The sequence below is a fragment of the Mycteria americana genome, chromosome 9 (assembly GCF_035582795.1).
Source record: "Mycteria americana isolate JAX WOST 10 ecotype Jacksonville Zoo and Gardens chromosome 9, USCA_MyAme_1.0, whole genome shotgun sequence".
NCBI lineage: Eukaryota > Metazoa > Chordata > Aves > Ciconiiformes > Ciconiidae > Mycteria > Mycteria americana.
Window position 1 is genome coordinate 22432458 of NC_134373.1, and position 22797 is coordinate 22455254.

At 41.5% G+C, this 22797-nt stretch overlaps 1 protein-coding gene across 2 annotated transcripts in view; it reads left to right on the forward strand.

Moving 5' to 3' along the window:
• Positions 1-246: 246 nt before the first annotated feature.
• Positions 247-22797, forward strand: part of STK39 (serine/threonine kinase 39) — a 113177-nt gene continuing 90626 nt past the window's right edge. Inside the window, exon 1 of one of the 2 annotated variants that reach the window (XM_075511961.1) lies at positions 247-626. In XM_075511961.1, the coding sequence (XP_075368076.1) occupies positions 506-626 (121 nt within the window). In that variant the 5' untranslated portion in view covers positions 247-505. The remainder of the gene's footprint in view (positions 627-22797) is intronic. The other variant, XM_075511959.1, reaches the window with a different exon arrangement.

The following is a 22797-nucleotide window of genomic DNA, read 5'->3' on the forward strand; positions in this document are numbered from 1 at the left end:
GGCCCGCCGCCCCTTGCAGGACCTCGCAGTGTTTCCAGCTGTGGAGAGCCTCACACGGAGCGGCGGGATGAGCGGGGAAGGAAGATGGCCGGAGATGCAGCCAGCCGGCAGGCAGGTTACGACGCGCTGGGGGAGGCGGCGAGTCCCCGGGGTTAGCAGGGCCGCCCCCTCGCCTCCCGCCGGGCGCCTCGGCCGGGGAGCCCGCGCTTCTCCCTCAGGCGGAAGCGCGTGAGGGGGTCATCACCGCGCTCCGCCGGCGCCGCCACCGGCCCGGGGCCGCCGGGCCCACCAGCCGCTCTCCCTTTCCCCTCAGTGGCGCGGGGCGAGCGGCCGGGGCCGGCGGCGGCGCCCGCCTCTGCCTCCTCCCCCTGAGTGCCCTGCCTCCTCCCTCCGCCGGGCGGCCGGCTGCGCGGGGAGGGAGGGCAGGCGAGAGCGCGACCGAAAGGTGTTGCTGGAAGGGAAGTTTGAAGAAGGTCGTCGGGTGCTTAGGCGCTCCGGCAGCATCATGGCGGAGCAGGGCGAGTCGCCGGTCCACGTCCAGCAGCCCCAGCCGGCGCCCGCGCCCGCCGCCCCAGCTGTCGGCTGGCCCATCTGCAGGGACGCCTACGAGCTGCAGGAGGTTATCGGTCAGTGGAGTGGGAGAGCGGGGAGGGCGGCGGGGGGTGCTGTGGGGCGGAGGCAGGGGATGCCGCGGCGGCCAGCCGGCTCCGGGCCTACCGGCGTTCATCCTCCCGCAGACTGGGGCTCTTTCACTGCGGCGGATGCGCCCGGCACTGCAGTGGCGCCGCCGCCGGCTGCTGCAAACTTTATCCGCCCGGCAGCGGGCGGGCGGCGCGGCCCCGGGGGGCGGTGGCTCCTTCTAGAACCCGCCGCGCCCCGCCCGGTGCGGCCCGGCCCGGTGGAGGGTGCCGCTGACCCGCTGCCCGGCGGTGCATCGTCACTCGCTGCACCCGTGGCTGCCGCCGCCCAAGCCGCGACCTGCTGGTGTGCACTGGGACCCCGGCAACTCTCTAAATGCGCTCTCTCTGCTTTGTGTGTGTATACGTGTAATGTGTCTGTCAGTGGATGCACACATGTGCATGCATCCGCTTAGATTACTCTGCATTTTTCCGGTGGTTTCATGGGGGAGGTAAATCTTACCCTAGATCTGCTACTGTCGTGGTGGCTTCCTTTTACATTATTTTAATATATATTTTTAAACCCTTTCCTCTTCTCCCTCACTGTTTAATCTTGCCCCCATCTCCTTGTGCCCGTTGGCCCAGCTCCCCGTGCCCATTGGTGGCACATAAGGCCAGTGGGGGATTACAGCTTCGTTTCACCCCAGCTAACCTGCTTTTATCCCCGTTTGCCGTGTGAGGTTTAACCTGTCTGCTGCCCCCCTTCCCATGTCCCTGTAGGTAGGGGGCTTTCTGGTGGTGCACTTCAGCACTTTGTTCACGTGTCTAGCTAATGCAGATCAGATGTGTTCAGTCTTCATCCCCTGTATTTGGATTGGATTATTTTGAATTTTACTGTGTGAAAAGGTGACTGTTGTTAGCAGTATGTGTGATGGAAAGTTTTTTGTCTCCTGACCTGGGTGTTGCTTGTTGCTAATGAACTACTTTGGGAAAACTTGCTTTTATTAGTATGTAACATTTTAAACCTCCAGCAAATGCTGCAGATGGCAAAGGCCAGCTCTAAGACTGTGATTGCTATTCCTTATGAATGAGGCCACTTAAATGAAGAAAATCCAGGAGTCTTGCCTGCTGATGCTGTTGGTTGTCTTCAGTATTACACACAAATTGCTAATTGTTGTCAGGCTGATGACAACCATAACTACATGTTATTGATCTGGGTTGCAAGTTATGTGTACTCAGCTTTGTCATTAAGCTTTTTATTTTCCACAGGCAGAAACAAAATAGGTGAGAAAAGTACTTCTTCCCTAAAATGGGATGGCTTTCTATTGACCCAGGTGGTGCCTTTGTGTTTCTGTTTGCACTTCCTAGGCTGTGAAGAGGGACTAAGGAGGGACGAGGGTTCAGGTCCTTGAAGGTGGCTGGCCTGGACCAGGCTGGTGCTCAGCGTCAAGTGCGTGCTGCCAGCAGAGGCCCCCCTATGGGCATGGGTTTACTGGCCAGAGGACTTTGTCTTAACTCGGTCTGGGGAATGGATCTAAATTAGCCAAGTGGAAGTGATTCTACTAGCATAAGCTATATCTTTGCTGAGGAGCAAATGCCTCTTCTAAGGTAAAAAAGGCATTGAAGGTGTTGGATTCATCCTTGTCTAGGGTGTGACAAGAGTCATGTGGGTTATTGAAATAGTTATTTTCTGTTGCAGTACCTGTAGAATGCCTGGATGAGAGTTTCATTTAGAAACTTCTTTTCACTTTCTCCTTTCCACTTAAAAGCTTGTATCTTTCGATATGTAAAATGTATTTGTAAATATTTATATATAAGCATACATCCATTGTACAGGTAGATGCTAAATCGGAGTAAAAAATACCTATCTGTAGAGAAACTTTATTGCTAGTTAGCTACTGGTGCTATTAAATGTTGATATTATTTCTTTAACTAAAATCAATAGCTAGTGAGGAAATTAAGGTCAGGTTGTATTGAATCAGATTCTTGGACACACTGAACTTGTCTGATTTCAGTTGAACTTCCACTAAGCTTAGGTTGCTTACATGACTTTCACACTCACGGAGATTTATTTTGTACCACTTGACTTAAAAATCTTGTGCTTAGTCAAATACGTCTTTTTTTCATTAACATCTTGTATTTGTTGTCTTAACTTACAGGAGACCTGCTATGAGATTAAATTTAGTCTCAATACTATTAAAAATAGTGAAAAAACAAACAAACACACCCCACCCCACTTCCTCCAGAAAAAAAAAGCTTATAAATTCTATGCATTTGACCAAATGTGGACATGATTTTGGAGATGTTGGATGAATGTTGTTGCTTTTAATGAACTTAGTGAGGGACTGTTAATGCATCTTTTTTATACCTGAGGGAGGAGAGAATGATACAGTGTGAACTTGTTTCAGCAGCAATTTATATCCCTTTGCATCGGCTATGCCAGGGTTAATTGCATTGTGAACATGAGTAGTTACCACTTGCTGAAACAGAGCCCTTCACCTCTGGAAAGCACTACTTACATCTCCCTGAGGAGATGGGTAGCGTCTGCAGGGACAGGTTCAGTTACAAAAGCCCTTTGCCAGTTAAATGAGAAAAATAACAACATATTGAAGCATCTTTGTGGGCATTGCAGGAGGAAAGGTATATAGGGTGAGGTACACCAGGATGGTTTATCAGAACACTTCCCAACAGAATAGGCTTTATATCATATGGTAACTAAAACACAGATGCAGAATTACTTCAGTGGCCTGTTTTAGGGGGCATTTAAAAGTTTTGGTGGTGATCATAAAATGAAAATCATTGTTACTCATGTGGACTGTCTTCATCCTGTGGATTTAGCAGGTTGGAGAAGTTCTGCTCTTTATCTGTGTGAGAATGTGAACTTTTCTTATTGCTCATCTGTGTCTAGCCAAATGCTATTTTGAAAACCAAGGCCACATGATATGGATTTCAAATGATACAGCTTTTTTTCCTTCTCTGTCCGTTGCTTCTGAGATTCAAGTGCCTGTTAAAGAGAAAATGCTGGCTTTAATGAGTGCTTCTTATGGGCTGTTATTCCATGTTTGCTTTATTTTTAAGGTGGCTAGACAGTTTTTTGTAACCTCTTGGTGTGTGGCTTCATGATACATTTAATCTGCTCTAACAGGCAGCTGTTGAAAGGATCGCATTGATCTGACAGAGAACTAGTTCTGCTGGGTTGGTTTTCTGTCGGATCAGGTTCCCTGTTTGACTTGCTGCATGGCTGTGTGATTGATAGATCTGATGCAAGGAAGAGGCTCTTCCTATCAATGCCTATATACAAATCTTTTCTGGAGCAGGAAGAAACTGTTCTGATTGCTATCTGTAAATGTGTAGGTTAGAGAGTTAAGAGAAGAGGGAATTCTTACATTAATTCAGATTGATACAGGCTGTCCATAGACGTACCCATTTGGAAGTTAGAAGGGGATTCCTAACTTAGGACAGAAGGATCCAAAGCAACCTTTCCGGTATGAGTTACAGAGATAAGAACTGTAATTGCTATTATGGGAGAGCCAGATTTAATTTAGTGAAGACCTGGGAGATCTCTTTCTTTGATTTTAATGGATTAAGTTAAAATGTGTAGTGGATTTTAATATATGTGTTGGAGTTTTTTTGTAAGCTGGATATGACAGATTAAAACAAAAAGCTAATAAAAACAATACTGTGAGAGATGTTCTTATTCAGTTTGGGTTTATAACCAAGTATTCTGAATAAAATAACTGAAATTGATTTCTCTGAATTTATGTCACTTACATATGTGAGTTTTTTTCCTCCTCAGAAGCAATAGAAATCTTCACAGAACAAGCGTTTAAATGGTAATCAACATAAAAACCTGAAAAATGAATAGTGTTAAAATTGTATTTGTACCTTTCAAATTGTAATGAGCCCTACATCACATGGATGAGACAAAGCAGCATTAAATCTAGGTTTGGTTTTTTTTTGTGTGTGTGTGTATGTTTTTGTTTGGGTTTTTGGTTTTTTTTTGTTGTTTTGTTTTTAAAAAGGTTTCTTAAATTGATATGAACAAGTGGTTTTGCATTGTTTTTGGAAAACTACATTGGTGTTGGTGCTCTTCTGCTAGAGGAACAATGTTTGTCAGCCTGTGTTGATAATGGTGGAAGGAAGATTCTGTTACGGAGCAGCAGTGGATTATCTCGTAATTAAGCTCGGTGCTAGCTTTTATTATAAAATTATATTTTCGTCTCTCCTGCTGCAGCTGACTTGGAAAATTAACTTGGCTAGAAAACAGCCTGAACTAATTGGAAAATAAAGGGTTACTGCTACGTGATGGATTTATCTATATTGGCTGCAACTCATTAAAAAAGTTACCTTAGTTGAACTGAGGATTTCATCTGGTTTTGCCATTCTAACTTTGAGTTCAAAAATATCTTGTGGTTTGTGGCCTCATAAGGTGCAGTGTTGCAAAGTCAAATGTGTTGGGGTTTTGAGTAGAACAGGTTACCGTTCGTGACTGTTCTGCTGATTTTATAGTTCTTATTGTAAGCAGCCTGTGAGCCAGTCTCGCATTAATGGCTCTGGGGTCTTTCTTGGTGTTTCTATGGGATGTTATTTACTTATTTTTTTTTCCTTCCCTGCTGCATGTGTATTGCTAATGGCTCTTTGTCTGACAGAGAATAGACTCTGCTATATTTGTTGTTATCAGTGGTCTTTGACTCTGTAGAGAGGTCTCTGGTTATGGAGTTCATTATTTTGTAAATTAAAATTTTACATTTTGGGAAATAATTGGTCAAGATTTTCTGTCAGCTAGTAACCATTTGAAGAAACTGTAAAAATGTTAAATTCCCCATTTAGTATTTTTATAAGTGGCTTTTAATTCAGTTGTCAGAGTAAAGATGGTCATGGTGCAATTTAAAAATACCTTGTAGAACATTCACAGTGCTGTGCTGCTAATGAGGCTGTGCAGAGCTCGTAGTTGTTAATTATTCGCCCTGTCTCCATGTGATAGTAGTAGTGCTGGGGAAGGGAGCTCTGTCTTGGCTTTTTTTGAAAGAAAATGAACTTTCTGCAATAGAAATAGCCAGATTGGAGACAAGGCTGTAGTTTTCATTGCTTCAAAGAGGTTAGGCTTTGCAAGTGATTCAGTGATCAAACTTTGTTATATAATTTAGTGACTTCTTAAAAAAATTTAACTAATGCAATTGGAATTCAGGCTTGTCAGGAAGAAGATTAATTATATTTTACAAGAACCTGAGTGGTGTGAAAATAAAGAAAATTATGCGTAACTTGCTTTGGGTTTGTTGTGATTGCAAATAACCAGCAAATAAAGCATGTTTTAAAGTTAATTTGTTAACTGGAAGGGTAAAGGACCTCGTAATCAACGCATCAGGCAGTTGGCTGGTGCTATGTGATGATAATTTACGGAAAGTATGCTATGCTTTCCTGCTCTTGGAATCTGCCTACCTCCTTTATGCTTAGCCCTCCTGTCGCTATGCTTTCTGTCTCTCAGCATACGAGTTCTTCCTATGGATAAGGTCCAAAACCTCTGAGACCTGGAAAGTCCTGGCTTTACAGGAATTGCTTGAGTGCTAGAAGAGGAGCAGTTCTGCTGGTGAGCGTGTGGAAATTTGAAGGGATTGCATGATTTTGATTCTCACTAAGCCTTACAACAGTAAGGCTTTGCATCTTCAAAGTGGGACTACTGCTTGTGACCAGCATTGTAGGGGTACTTTGATAGCAGGGGCCAAGTTCAGACCTGGGAGAGCCAGGGGCCAAGTTCAGACGCAATTTTAGGTTGGGCCCTATGTTGCTCTGAAACAACACTAGAACTGTTTTACCTTTTTTTTTTTTTTTTTTTTTTCCTTTCGGTGAAGTATCACTTTCCCTTAGGTCAGAGACCAGTTGTTTTTTTCCAGAATCTGCTTGTCAAATGGAGCTTCTCTTTGTTAAATGGAAACAAAACCACATCTGTTCTGACTGGCTTGAGGGCCAAAAACAGTGAGCTCTCCATGCAAAGGAGATGTGGGTGGCTGATATAGTGGTTACATGTGTAGGCCATACTTCATTTTTGTGTGACCCTTTTGGTTTTCTCCCCTTCCCCCCTTCCAAAATAATTCAGAACTATAAGGCAGCAGTAGATAGATGCTGGTTTTATTTCCAGTAATAATAGCAATTCTTGGCATTTAAAGAATGGACCTTAAAAATCAAGTTAAGTTAGTTACTCTCATTAACTTCTTGGCTTTGCTGAAGTCACTGGGATTCTGCTGAGCAGCAGCAGCAAAGGAGCAATCTGCTTGCAGAACTTGGAAGATAAATATGTCACTAGGAAATTTACTGGTGCCCAAAATTAAGAGAGAGATTTAAAATTTTTTTTTTTCCCCCTAGAGGAAATCACACTTGACAGAAGTTGATACTGCTTACTCTGTATAAATAAGTAATTAGCTTTTCTGAATTAGTGGATTTTTACTTATTTCTGCCTTTTGCAGCACAGCCTTGCTGGTAGGATGAAATCCTGACAGCTCTGCTAGATTTCACTGTTTCTTCCTAAGTTTGAAGGTCTTTGGATGTGCATAAGGGTCACATGGTTGAACCTTGTGGATGTAAGAATGTTACCATCCAGCAGTGGCAGAATGAAGCAATGATGGTATGAAATCCTTGAGAGAAGAATTTGCTTTAAAACTTAACTTTTCCTTCTTATATCAGTCTCTATAAGCACCATACTAGTTTCTGTGTGGTTGTGTGATCAACTCCGTAATTGCAGCAACCAATAGATGTTGAATGCTAGTCTCTTGCCTTCTTTCATGGGGTTTGGCTGCTGTCCTCCTCCCTTGCCTACCCTAGGGTTGTGTGGTGGTGATACAGCTCTTCCTTCTCTCTACCACCTGCTTCCTCCTGCACAGTGCTTCTGGCCGGACACCATGCTGTGGTATTTAACATGTGCCTGGGGCGCTAGACTAAAAAAATGTGAACCCCCTCGCCCTGGGACAGAAAACACAGTAATGAGAAAAAACAGGGAGCATATACAGGGAGAAACAAGCAATCACGTGGCACTTGACAGTGCAGAAGGAACCTCATTTTTCCTGAAACTGCTGTCAGGTCAGAGTTACTTTGAGAGTTGGTTGCCTTTCAGGAGAGAATAGATAGTTGGGGGATGGCAATAAGGGGGAGGAAGCTTAATTTTCATGGAGAAGTGTGCATGCTTCCTGGCATTTAGGTAGACTTCAGTTGACTGGTAGCTGTTTTGTAAAAAGTTTCCATGGCAGTGGTGAGATGTTGACAATGCTGATGAAGGTGGTGGGTTTTTAAAGAGGCCCTCTGAACAATTCTCAGGTGCCATTTTCCAGGGTTGCTGTTTGTGACAGTCCTGCAGCTTGGTCCTGAGAGAAGCTCAGTGAAAAGTTTAAAGGGTGTTGTTTCTTCGTTAGCTGAAGTATTAAGGCTGTGGCATTGGTGGAGTTAATATTTCCAGTCCTTTGCCCCTAGGTATTTGACTAGGTATGTGACTTTTTATTCAAAAGTTTGGTGAAACCCCAGTATGATAAACTAGCTGTCTCCATTGTTCCTTTGTCTTTACGATTAACAACTTCTGAATCGTTTTATTAGCCTAATTATTCCTCTGGATGTCTAACTGCCTCTGAGGTATTCTGATCAGAAGTAAAAGGTAGGTGAAACTTGAGGATGTCCTATAAGGCTGATGTAATGATTACATTACATACCTTTTAAGCTGAGCTATGCTAACACACTTAAAGAGAAATGAGGACTAGAAGCAGACTAAAAATTTGAAGGCTTTCTGTGTTCCTAGTCATGCTTTCAGAAGTAGTGTGAACTTAAAACATGTGATCTCAAAGGTCAAAATCAATGTTGAATGTCTGAGGGTTTTCTTAATAGAAACAAATTATTTTTATAGCTGTAAGCAAACTGTGTGCCAAGTATACCTGCTTCAGGGTAGTAGTACAAAAATGGTTAATTTAACAGACCAGAAAAATGTTGTGTATTTACTTGTTGATCATGGTTTCTGCCCTGTAGGAGTAATACGGACAAGATCATAAGCTTGAGCTGTTGCTTTAGACTTCTAAGAAACATATGCAGATTCAGAAGGATCACAATTCAGTTATAAAGTTGCTTTTCCCTTCTTACTTCTTTGGTTTGAAGACATTTTATTACAGGGACTGAATTTAAACTTACAAGTTATTCCTGTTAGCGTCTTGTGCTTCCAGTCTCTGAGCCACTTCAGACTAATAATAGGAACTTCATTAGAATTAGATTAGAATCACCAGATGAAAATTTAATGACATGATGGCATTTCTATTGCTCCAGCTCTTCCCCATTGTTTCATGAGAAGCAGGATGAGAAATAGGTAAGTATTTTGCTTGTAGCGTGTGGCCACGATGGACTCAAATTCTAGCAGGCACATTCTGTTGAGGTGAACTAGCTGAAGATGCTTTGTAGCTCAACATTGCAGTATTAATTAGAGATCTTCATGGCAGTGCAGTAGCAATACTGCCTTTGTTTTGGTAGATTGCTGTTCTTCATTCTCGGAAGAGAATGATGTACTATGTGGTGACATCCGGAAGACTTGGAAAATATTGCATTCATGGTATTAGAATTGTTCCAAGTGTTTACTTTCAAACTAAATGAGAAACAATAAAATATGCCAACTAAATCAACACCAGCATTTGTTTATAGTGCTACTTCAGAAATGAACAGTAATTCTCTCTTAACAGCTTTTTTCTAGGCAGGAAATCTGGTTCAGCATAGCAAATCTTCAATTTATCCTGCTTGTATAAGGTGAAGTGGAGTTAAGCAGAGTTCTGTGGAGTTCAGATGATACGCTGGTAAGGTAACTTTTGGTCCCACAGCGAATACCAGATATCAAGTTCTCACATAGTTATGCAGAGCCATTTCCAGTGTGAGTTTTGCCTTCCAGATGTCAGGATTTGTATGTATATTCAATAATGGTTTCTGTATTGATGATGAAACAACAGGGAGAATGAAATGATTGCAAGCCATGTTTCTTTTCTGAAAATATTTTAACTAAAGATTAGATCTTTCAGTTTATCCTAGAGGGAAAAATATCTGGCCATGTAACATAATGAAGTATTTAAAGATTGTAGTAGAACATATGATAGGAAAGGTGTTTTGTTTTTATTTTGTATTTTATTAGGAAGAACTGATTCTGTATTAGAAGAGTGCTGGAGAAAGATGAAGTTGCCTTACGTCTGTGAACTTTGAAGGAAAAGCTTTATTTCTGAGGCAGTGTCATGCACCTATATTTGGTATGATAAGATGCCATTGCTGTTGTAGAGTATGATTCAAATTAACAGCTAGGTTAAGTGTTTTCTTCCTTAATACAAAAAGGTAATTTATGTTGAATTTTTTTCCTTATAGATCTTTGTTGTGTAGACAGCTGTAGCTCAAAATAGCTGTTTCTTCCAGGTATGTTATTCAGACTATGATACTGTCCTAGTTTTGGCTGGGATAGAGTTAATTTCCTTTCCAGTAGCTAATATAGTGCTGTGTTTTGGATTTAGTATGAGAATAATGTTGATAACACACTGATGTTTTAGTTGTTGCTAAGTAGTGCTTACACTAGTCAAGGACTTTTTAGCTTCCCATGCTCTGCCAGGTGCACAAGAAGCTGGGAGGGGGCACAGCCAAGGTAATTGATCCAAAGTGGCCAAAGGGCTATTCCATACCATATGATGTCATGCTCAGTATATAAACTGGGGGGAGTTGGCCAGGGGGGCAGCGATCGCTGCTCGGGGACTGGCTGGGCATCGGTCAGCAGGTGGTGAGCAGCTGCATCACTTGTTTTTTTCTTGGGGTTTGTTCCTCTCTCTCTTGTTGTTTTCCTTTTCATTACAATTTATTATTATTATTTTATTTCAATTATTAAACTGTTCTTATCTCAATCCAAGAGTTTTCTTACTTTTGCTCTTCAGATTCTCTCCTCCATCCCACCAGGGGGAGGATGAGTATCCACCTCTTATTCTGTACTGTCTATGTGATGCCCAGGTCCTACTCTTTCCGATACATTCCAATTAATCACCACCACTTTCCCTGTCTTTTGATATGTACACACAGATATCATTCCCTTGGTCTATGGGCCATCCCTCTAAAATGTCCGTTGAGTACATTTAGTCCATGACTTTGGGTTCCATCTGTCATAACAATCCTTCAGGGCTGGAGAGATGGTGTGTGGTTTTGGATTGTTGCATGCTGAAGCCAGTTCTGGTTCCATCACCGCTGTGCTTTTCTTGGTTTCATCAAAGTTCATTCTTCATTAGTCTGGGTGATTCTTACTGTAATACCTTTGATATGGGATATAGCAACCATAAAAGTAATGACATACAGTATTATATAGCAGTTAACATCATATCATTCAGCTCATTGGCTATTCTCACCCAAAATCGAATCCCCTTGAGGTACACATCAGAATTCCCCATCCTCCTGCATCACCCACCAAGTGCACCCAGGTCCTTGGGCAAAAGCAATCCCATGAATGGGTTTGCCTTTGCCCAAGGCACGAGTAACCCAGGCTGTCTTCCCCAGCATATTTATGTGCACTGCAGGGACTTTATCCCCTTCTACAGTACATAAAAGTCTTGATTGGGCAGGGCCAGGTTGCTTGGCAGATCCCCTAGTGTTGACTAACCTGGTGGCCTTTGCTAAATGTGTATCCCAATGTTTGAATGTCCCACCACCCGTTGCTCGCAGTGTAGTCTTTAACAGTCCATTGTATCGTTTGATTTTCCCAGAGGCCGGTGCGTGATGGGGGGTGTGATATACCCACTCCATGCCATGCTCTTTGGCCCAGGTGTCTATGAGGTTGTTTTGGAAATGAGTCCCGTTGTCTGACTCAGTTTTCTCTGGGGTGCCATGTCGCCACAGGACTTGCTTTTCAAGGCCCAGGATAGTGTTCTGGGCAGTGGCCTGGGGCACAGGATACGTTTCCAGCCATCCGGTGGTTGCTTTCACCATTGTGAGCACATGGCGCTTGCCTTGGTGGGTTTGTGGAGTGTGATATAACCCATCTGCCAGGCCTCCCCGTATTTATATTTCAGCCATCGTCCTCCATACCACAGAGGCTTTAACCGCTTGGCTTGTTTGATTGCAGCGCATGTTTCACATTCGTGGATAATCTGTGCAATAGTGTCCATGGTCAAGTCCATCCCTTGACCACAAGCCCATCTATATGTTGCATCTCTTCCTTGATGGCCTGATGTGTCAGGGGCCCACCCAGCTCTAAATAATTCACCCTTATGTTGCCAGTCCAGATCCACCTGGGCCACTTCAATCTTAGCAGCCTGATCCACCTGCTGGTGCTTTTGATGTTCTTCAGTGGCCAGACTCTTGGGTATGTGAGCATCTATGTGACATACTTCTACAACCAGGTTCTCTACCCGGGCAGCAATATCTTGCCACAGCGCGGCAGCCCAGATGGGTTTGCCTCTGCGTAGCCGGTTGCTCTGCTTCCATTGCTGTAACCACCCCCACAAGGCATTTGCCACCATCCATGAGTCAGTATAGAGATAGAGCACTGGCCACTTTTCTTGGTCAGCAATATCTAAAGCCAGCTGGATGGCCTTCACCTCTGCAAACTGACTTGATTCACCTTCTCCTTCAGCAGTTTCTGCAACTTGTTGTATAGGACTCCATACAGCAGCCTTCCACCTCCGATGCTTTCCTACAATACAATGGGACCTGTCAGCGAAGAGGGCATATTGCTTCTCATTTTCTGATAGTTTATTGTACAGTGGGGCCTCCTCAGCACGTCACCTCCTCCTCTGGTGATATTCTGAAATCTTTGCCTTCTGGCCAGACCATGATCACTTCCAGGATTCCTGGGCACCTGGGATTTTGTATCCGAGCCCGTTGTGTGATCAGTGCAACCCACTTACTCCACGTAGCATCAGTTGCATTATGTGTAGAGAGGACCCTCCCTTTGAACATCCAGCCCAGCACCGGCAGTCGGGGTGCCAAGAGGAGCTGTGCTTCAGTACCAACCACTTCCGAAGCAGCTTGAACCCCTTCATATGCTGCCAATATCTCTTCTTCACTTGGAGCATAGCGGGCCTCGGATCCTCTCTATCCCCAACTCCAAAACCCTAGGGGTCGACCTCGAATCTCCCCTGGTGCTTTCTGCCAGAGGCTCCAGGTAGGGCCATTCTCCCTGGCTGTGGTGTAAAGCACATTTTTTACATCTTGCCCTGCCCGGACTGGCCCAAGGGCTACTGCATGAACAGTCTCCTGTTTAATTTGTTCAAAGGCTTGTCGTTGCTGAGGGCCCCATTTGAAATTGTTCTTCCAGGTCACTTGATAGAGAGGGCTTATGATCAGACTGTAATTTGGAATATGCATTCTCTAAAGACCCAAATGCCTAAGAAAGCTTGTGTTTCCTTTTTGCTGGTTGGTGGAGACATAGCTCCTATAGGGGGAGGGTGTGTGGTGCTTGGTTGTTGATGGGGCTAAACCAGGACAGTGACTCTAGGGCTTTTCTTTGTGGTATTCTGAAAACTCACAGCTGAATAAGGTTTGGCCAGGCAGATAAGAAGCAGATGGGAAACAGTAGAAACCTTAGCCCTGCTGGTCATGTCTCAGCTTGGACAAACTAAACCTGTTCAAGGAGTCTCTCTTAACAGAGATTTTCTTCAGCTTTGTACTTCAGGTATGAGCCTACAAAACTTCAGCATGTCCCTGGCCACAGAGATGATTAAGGGACTGGAGCATTGTTCATTTGAGGCCGAGAGCTGGGACCATGCAGTCTGGAGAAAAGAAGACTCAGGGGGATTTTATAAATACATATAAATACATGATGGGAGGGAATGAAGAAGAGGGAGCCAGACTCTTCTCAGTAGTGCCCACTGACAGGACAAGGGGCAATGGACACAAATCAAAAACAATGAATCTCAATCTTAACACAAGAAAACTTTCACTGTGAGGGTGATCAGGTACTACAACAGGTTGCCTGGAGAGGTTGTGGAGTCTCTGTCTGTGGAGACTGGCTGGGCAACTTGCTTTAGCTGACACTGTTGGAGCAGGGGGATTGGACTAGATGATCTCTAGATCAGCCTAAATGATTCTATGATTCCATGGTTTGAAACAATTTTTGGTGGTATCTTTGTGTGAAACAGCAGAAAAATAGTTGGTTGGGGCTTAGTTCTTGCAAAGAACATCTTAAATTTAGGAAGCAACTTTGACAAGAGTATTCCTGCTAACAGAAAGGCAGATTTGGGGAATATTTGTGGATTACAAATTAGTTCCACATTGGAATTTCATTAATATCTTAGTTGTGTCTATGCCTGTAAGTTTCTGGTGAAATGGGAGCAGATAAGAATAAGTCAATGTTGAGGCCTCTACAATGTATTTGGATTTGAAGTTTTACTTTGAACAAGATGTACACTAGTTCCATGGACCAGACATCCTAGCTGTCCTTGTTTTTTTAAAATATCTGAAGGCCGGTCTGAACCATCACGTCTTTCAGGGGTTAGAGCATGTTTCTGCTGGAGCAGAACTTCCAGTTCAGGCTTTTGCAAAAGGAGTTTATTTTGCACACGAGAGCTGCTCTGCAAAGCAAACTAAAGCTCTGTGAGGAAGATCAAGGAGAGGATATTCACTTCAAAACCACCCTGTTTGCTCTAAACCAAAATGCAAATGTCCAGGCAACCCAATAGTACTAAGTGCAGGTTGGTGCTCTTTTTTGAATTTCCCTCTAACTTCAATTACTTTATCCTCTGTCAGTAATTTCTCTGTTTTTTCTACTCTCTTGAAATTTTTAATTTCTCTTGTGTCTGATGGGAGGCTTTGCCCTTGAGTAGGAACTACATCCTGATACATGCATTTCTAAATTGCATTATTGATCTTTTTAATACTTGAAGTACTAATGTTAAGATTTTCTAGACCTTTGTTAATGTTAAGATTTTTCTAGACCTAAAACTCTAGACCTTTGAAACAACAAATTTGGATACAAAATTTTTAAGGGAAAAATTATGTCAGCTTTCCCTTTCTCTTCTAGATAAACTTCTTTGGTTTACATTGAGATTTATTACTCGATGTTCTTTTGTGTGCAGCTGACTGAATGATAAGGAAGTTTATTTTAGCAGCTTTTCAAATGAATGTAGAAAAAAAGCTACTTTTTGTGGTGCATGTGTCGGAGTGAAGTGTTTATGCTTCTTCAGATCAATGAAGGAAAAATGAAATGCCCCTGCTGGTATGCTTTCTGGAGGGCTAATTAGGTAAAGGAGGATCTCTCAGATTTCTTGTAGAAACACCCAGTTCTACAAAAGCCCTGGAGATTGTGCTTTTTCTTTTTGGTAACAGATAGTTTGAAGTCCGTGATTTTTTTTTTTTTTTTTTAAAGAGTGTTTAAAAAAGTATGTTGTAAGCAGTGATGTGAAAAATACACTTTTGGATTAACCTGGTAAGAACAAATTTATTATTCTTCCAAAATGTGAGAAAAATTCACCTAGTTTTATCAAACCCTGTAAAAACAGAAACTGTCAAGACCTCTTACACATACTTCAAGGTTTTTTTCTTTCAGTATGAATGATGAGAAAAAGTTTAAATTAAAAAAAAAAAAAAGTGAGACCTGCTAGGTCATTGATGTAGTCTTTGACCTAACCACAGCATATTACAACAGCAAGAAACTGTCTCTGTTTTACGTAGCTGTTCTTTTGTATGGCTTTTGGTTCTGTGAATTTGATTGCAAGTTTTTGGTACAACTATAAGTAAAAAAAAAAAAAAAGGGAAAAAAAATCCGAATAAAGAGGTTTACATTATTACCTGAAAATCTGACCTACATTGTGAGGAGGAATGGATAATAAAACGACAGACAAAATCCATTTTAGTGCTTGTAATAAATTCTTAAACCAAGTTGTTTCCTTCACTTCAACTCTTTTTCATGCCTTTTGTTGGGAAAACGCAGTATGAACAGGGATTTGTTGGATTCATTCACGTCAAGTACAGTACATCCACGTTTCTCCTTATCACATGATGGCCCCAGTGTGATTGTACAACAGGAGCTGACTCCTGCCTGCAGTGTGCCAGCTGGGTGGCTGTGCAGCACAGCTGTGCTGCCAACCATGCTGCAAGAGCAGCGGAAGCATGGGTGAAAAAGCCTGCTGCAAGTTCTTTGGCTGCTACTTTTTCTGTTTCTTCTTCCCTAACAAATTTGCAGTGTGTGCGAAGTTGGACTCTGTTGTGTTTTGCAGGAAGCCGTGTAGATCTGATTACAAAACTAATGTTAACTGAGGAAGGGCTCAGGTGCTTCAGAGCTCTTCTTCCCCCTCTTCTGTCTTGTGAGCTAGTTTAACAGGTAAATAATATGTCTTACATACATGCCATTACTACCTGTGACTCAGTTCTTTGTTTTGGTCTTCTCAAGAGTCCTTTCAGAGAACTTTTAAAGATGATCCATGCTCCTGCCAGCATACTCTTTTACATAATCTTAACCTAACGACAACCTAACAGGGTAGATCTTCCCTTTTTTCCCCTAGGTGCTGAGCTCAAATGGATTTATTTAGTTAGTTAATTATTTTTCATCATGCCCAAAGAAAAGTATTCCTTTAAATCTCTTTAAGTAATGGACTGTTATGTGTAATGGTGCTCATTGTTCAATGGCACACGTATCTTCTGGACCATAAGTTTGGTGAATTCACAAGTTACTTTATGTACTGATATGAAATTGGGAGGCATTTTAGGCGTTTGTTAAGTGAGTACAGCTAAGTAACCTCTTTGCTCTCTGACCTGATACATGCTATTTCTTGGTGGCATTGAATTAGCAATTCGTGTTCTGCAACTGTTGTAAATTAGAGTAAAATTAATATTGAAACGGAGTATAGTTTATTTTACGCATAACACCTTGTTCCACTTTTTTTCTTTTTAACAATGGCAGCTCATATGGAGGGTAACGTGATTGAGAGGAGAGATCATTCCAGGTATAGAACTTGACTTTTCACTGCTAAGTTCAGTTTCATACTCTTCAGTTGATTAAGCTCTTAAAATGCAGTACTTTATATAACTTCATAATCACAACCTTGGAAAAACAAGAAAGAAGGGATTATAAGTGGACTAGGTATATAAAGTGATAGTAAGATACCCCAAGCAGACGTGAAAGCCATGGGACTTGTGAGGAAAATAAGTTCTGCAAACTGGAACACAGATACTTTCTTTGCATTTCACATTTGATGCCCATTCAAATTGATATATTGTAGGTTTTAAATAGCATATTTTATGAGAGATTCGATGTGTTTGAGGTCAGAACTGAATGTTTTTAGCTTGTTTACTTGTTTGTTTTAGGTTCAGCTGTATTTATTAAGTTGTCTGTGTGTTGTTCCCCCCATGCTCTTCTTTTTTAGCACACATGAGCAGGATAATTTTGCGGTGTGTGAGAAATGAATTCTGCACCAGAGAATAACATCTATTTACTCCCAAGAATCTGTTAATCAAGCTTACCAGTTTTCACCCGACACTGAGGGGACAGGCAGATTCTTTTAGGGATCCTTGGCAGAATGATGATAGCACTAAAACATAGTTACAATTAAAGCTTTATTTTCTTAACAAGATATTATGATTAGTATAGCGTAGAATTTATGATTAGAATGGCACAGGATTTCTACAAGCAGAATCAGTATAGTACAAATTACAAGTAGTGTAATACAGAATTTATAATATGACTTAACTTAGGATTTCTAATCACCTAAGTAATACAGAATTTATAATACAACTTCACTTATTATGTGTAATCACCTGGACCCTCTGCAGATCGGGTCAAATCTTAGTACATGGTTTGCTGTATCAGTATAACGATCGTAATCTAGACTTGAAAATCATATAAAAGCATATGAGTCACCCAGTCCTCAGAGGAAGCAGATGACAGTGGAGGTGTCCCTGGCTACTGGGGGTCATGGGTCTCACTGTCCAGCAGCAGCTCTGGTCCAGGTTCCCCACTTAGAACTTATAACTGCTTGATTTTACTGACAGTGCTGTGCACGCTGTTACGCTTCCCTGTTCTGTGAAGGAGTCATCACCACCACCGGGTTGGCTGGGTGCCTGGGACCTTCAAGGCTGGTAAGGAAGGGAGTAATTGGCCTGGAATCTTGAGGAATCTTGAGGCCGGTAGGGAGGGGAAGAAGAAATCTGTTTGGTTTGTCTACTTGGTTCAGAGGATCTTCAAGGCCTGATAATGAGGGAAAACGGAATGAATATGTGACCCGCTCAGTCACAGAAAATGGCTGCTTGCCTTATAAAAGGGTGTTAGTTATGCTAACCACATTACCAGGGGTCAGGAGCAGGGGGTACCGGTCACACCAGTCTTATTCTGACACCTCCAAAAGACAAATTCCAGTTCTGATGGCTGCAAATTCTGAAATAGTGGTGATTGTGGATTTTTTTTTATATACACTTATAAATAATGCTTCTTATGATGGTATTTGAGATGTGGAGCAGAGCAAAAGGAATTTAATCTTGGGTAGTGTTTATGATACGGGGTTTGCCTAGACAGTCTAATTTGGGTTGCTATAGTTCCATTTCAACTTCTTTATTTAGATGACTCATCCATTTTAAATGACAAGTCAGGGAGAAGATAACACCTGCTGAAAGTGGACTGCTTTTGTTTAGGTTTTCCTTACCTGCTGTGGTGCTGACATTTCCTTGGTGTGGATTGCTAATGAATGGGAAGATGCTCTCATACTGCATCTGGAAATGTACCAGGCTCCCTGTGAGCTCCACAACTAGCATGTAAGAGAACTCAAGGCCATGGAGTACTTAGTTAAAAGATAATTTTGGTGGTGACACACACAGATGGGCATTAAACTGCCTGGATGTTTGGCATCACTCCCCTTTCCTTTGCAACACATCTACACCTTTCTTTCAGTCTCGAGTACCAAGGTGTGTTTGGACTATGTGCAGCTTCCTATTCAAAGACAGGCAAAAGCAGAAGCATTGTGGTTACTGTCTGCTTCTGATGCACTTCTAAAAGTTGATCCTGAACTTCATTAGCACCTTATCTTACCCAAAAGACTTGAATCCCTTTGTAGGTACCTTCTTAAAAAAAGAGCAGGAACATGTTTTTGTCATGTGCCTTATCTTATTTTTGTGATTAATAGGGCTAAAAGTTTTCCAGTATTGAAATGTGGGGCTGTCGGGTAGGTTGCTAACAGTGTCTCCTGCTGTGTTATTGTCACTGTGAACACTAATCATGACAGCACAGGGGGATAAAACCATGTTATGCACTAAATATAGTATGTTGGATTGGAAAACTGGTAAGGGAGCTGGGATACTGACTGTCTTACTACTGTAGCTTCAAAGGCAAGACTGTGTGCAGTATGTGACATGACTGTATGGGGTAACAGGATGTATTTCTCTAGTAGCAAGGCATGACTTTATTTCTACTGAGTTTCAACAGAATGTGTGGTCTTGATCCACCTATATGTTATTGTTTCTCCCATGTGCTTAACAGACACAGTGGCTATATTTTTGGTGGTCATTTATTTTACTTGTTTCAATAGAGTTGTGCTAAATAAAGCCTCTCTGACAAAGAAACCCCAGCCTGAGAGATTCTATTTTAACATCAGCAGTTCTTGTCAGTCTCTGTTGGGAGAACCGGGATGGGAACAGAGGGAGGGGGCAGTTGTGAAGTGGAAGGAGGTAGTGGGCATAGTCTCTGTTTTTCTTTCCTCCCTTTCCAAACTGTGTGCTTATTGCCAGGTTTACTTGAATGCCCCAAACATAGTTAATGGTCATCCTTGGACTTTCCAGTCTGATCTTGGGTTGGAAAGTTGTGTGTTGATGGCATTGTACCAAGCTGACAAGTGGTGAGCGTTGTATGGCCCTAGGCAGAAGTCTCCTTACCAAAGAAAGTGTCTGAAAGCAAAAAGCCGTCACTTAAGCTGATACTTTATTTCAAAGCTGAACACAGTCACTATTGAATAAACCTATGTCTAATCTAAATATATCTGCTTTCACTTTCTAGCCACAGATTTCTTTAATGCCTTTTTCAGTCAGAGTAGTGCTCTTTTAAACTTCTTTTAACCATGACTGGTGGTGATAGTTGATTATTATTCAGATAAGACAGATATTTCAGAAGAATTCCTGCAATGTAGTGTGTCTGGGCTCACTGGTGGAGGGAAGGAAGACTTCTACATTTTCCAGATCATTGGTATAGGTTCTCCACTTTCTTATACAGTATTGATTTGTCTTATTTCCTGAATAATTAGTTTGTGATTGATAGTTATTTGCTGTACTCTGATGCTAGAAACTTCTTTGTTCAGGAACGTAGATTCCTGTTCTCATGTGCTTTTGGCAGAAGAATTTCTTTATTCTGTTCTGCAGATTTGACAGGCAGGGAGTTGTAACAGTACTGCATAGAAAACCTCAAAATATTTCCTATAATTTATCTAGCCAAAGCATCTGATATAACCAGCCCTTTTACTATTTTAGTGAGGGTGGGGGGATATGTAGAGAATAGTTCAGAAAGCCTGGTCATTCCCTCCTGCCCCTGTTTTTCTTGTATGCGGGGTTTTGTTGCTGATTGTGAATTCCCCTGCCTTTTTTTTTTTCTGCATGGAGAATATGATGTCTGGTTAATGCTCAAGCTTGCTGTATCTTAGCCTTAGTACAGGTTGGCTCAATGCTTGCATAGAAATTCTCTTGTAGATTTTCTATAATGCATAATAATTTTGACATGGACATTTAGGCTAGACATTTAGGCTACTTCTCTAAGACTTCAGTGGGATCACAGAAGTATTTGTAGGCCTTTATCATCTTTGGAGAGTTTTTTCTGGATTATTTATGCAATGTGCTTTTGAAAAGTAGTATGGGATAAGCTAGACCTCAGAGACTTTGTGTAAGATACTGTTCCACAAAAAGGTAAATACAACAATTGAATAACCCAGTGATTCTATAGCCATAATGGTGGTGTTTTTAAATGTCCAACTGCAGAACAAATTAATTTTGTATAGCTCCATGAAGAATTAATGAGATTAATTGTGAATGATGAAAATGCAGAAGTAGCAGTTCTATGTATGGGCATAGATTTCATAGAGCACTTAGTGTATTTTAAGGGAATTATGTCATAATCCTAATGGCTAGGATAAAAGAACTAGTATCCAAGTGAGTTATAAGGGGAGGGATTTGATCCCAGCATGAATTAAGAACACAAAGTGGGCAGGAATTGTTAGTAAATTGTATTTAAGTGGTTATCCTGAAGTTCTTAAGAACACAAGCATTTATGTCGTGTGAAGATGGAGAGAGAAATCATGAGTTCATTTTCTGTGAAGAAGTAAAGTTTCAGAAAGATTGAGAGTTTAGTATGGTGGTCTAAATGAGCTTTAATGATCTGATTTATAACTTATTTTTAATCAATGGAAGTAATATGAAAGAAAATGAGTAATACTGAAAGATCTCTAGAGTATTGTGGGGTAAAAGCTAGAAACCAAAAGAAATTAAAGGTTCTTTGTTCTCTGTTTCTTAACCAAAAGTATTGCTTTGCCACCAACAAATTGATTCTTTCGAGACTGAAGAGACTAGTTCTGCACAATGCTACCATAGAATCTGTTGAAGGACTGATTGGTTCATAACACATACGTAGTAATGCTGGAAATCTGCTACGCAATATTGCATGCAATATACAACATAGCTTTCAAAGCTTGTATATAAGCACAGATGCTTTGCATGTTACAAAAAAACGCACATGTTTTTATGAGTAGAAACCTAAGCTAGATTGCATTTGTGCAGGCACGGTTTTTGTGCACAAGTGCATTCTGCTCTACGCAAAAGGAATCTGCTCTATGGAAAAGGAATGCATTGCATATGAGCTGCATTTAAGAATTACCTAGGGGACTCTGTTCTTCAGAACTGGACTGTCTGAAAGATTAAATAAAGATATTTTCATAGCTGCTTCATCCATTTTCATAGATTTTAGTCTATTTAGTACTAGCTTCTTTTACAGACAGTTACAATTTAGTCTTGCATTTGAGGCTGAATTAAAATTTGTGTGCCCTAATCAGCTACATTTAATAGGAGGTTTCTATATGTTGGGGGAGCAGAAGAGATGTATAAAAATGCAGATGGTATACGTTGGCATGTAAGAGTTTGTATAGATTCTGAGATAAGGTATTTAGGGTTCTCCCGTTATGACTGCTGTCTAACCCTTCAGACACCTAGTCAACAAGAAAACTTACCATTACCAACAAATTACATCCTCCTCTTCAGAGATTAGGTAGAAGAGCCATGGGGTTGAGGACGGTGTCTTTGGGTAGAGTGTGTGAAGGGACCTAATGAATGCAGAAATCTTTAGAAGAGGTTTGTGTTGGAATACTGTAGAGTAACACTGAGCTACTAAAAAAAAAGACTTGAAAAATCATTATGGGATAATGAAGTTACTGACTTTTGTTTTTGAGAAAAAATTTGAAAGGAATAGTTCTAGATCTATTTTGAATAGAGTTCCTGCACAGTGATGAATGAGTGGAAAGTGTCAGACTTTTATACATAACAAGGAATAAATGAAGTGTCACATGCTTGTATGAAGAAGGATGTGTGCGCGTGCAGTGTGGAAGTGATATGGTCCAGCCATCTCACCTTGCTGTCTGTCTTTTTGAGACTTGACTAGTGGAGGGTAGATAAAACTAACATGTTAATGTCAGTTGTTGATCACACTCATTCAAAGATCCTTCTTCTCTTTGCCGGCTGGAGACAGCTTCTGCGAGAGTTAAATTCCTGTAACTAAAAAAAAAAAAGAGAGAGAGAGAGGAAAAAATACCTTTATGTCAGATTTAGAACAACTTGAAGGAATTTACTCAGTTAGGCTTAAATCCTGGATGAGAATTTGTATTTGTGGGGTTTTCACATGCTTTCCGTGAAGCATGTGCAAAGTGGAATGCAGAAAGCTGCTTTTAGGTTATATCCTTTCAGAAGTGAAGTGTGGCCATATGTAATAGCTCTTGAGAAGGTTTCTATTGCATGAACCCAAATAGTTAAAAGCAATTCTAATGGCTCTGCTGCACCGAGGGCAGGATGGTAGGGAGTGCGTGGTTCATGGCATGAAGGAACAGGTTGGCTGTAAGGCATGCTTATGCTAGAGAGGACAATGGCAGCACAAAACGCGAGGACAAGATGAAACTCTCTGACTTGATGTTTACTACTCCCATTTCACAATAGGCAACTTGATGTGGATTGAAATTGTGTTATTTCACTGCTAACTTTTGAA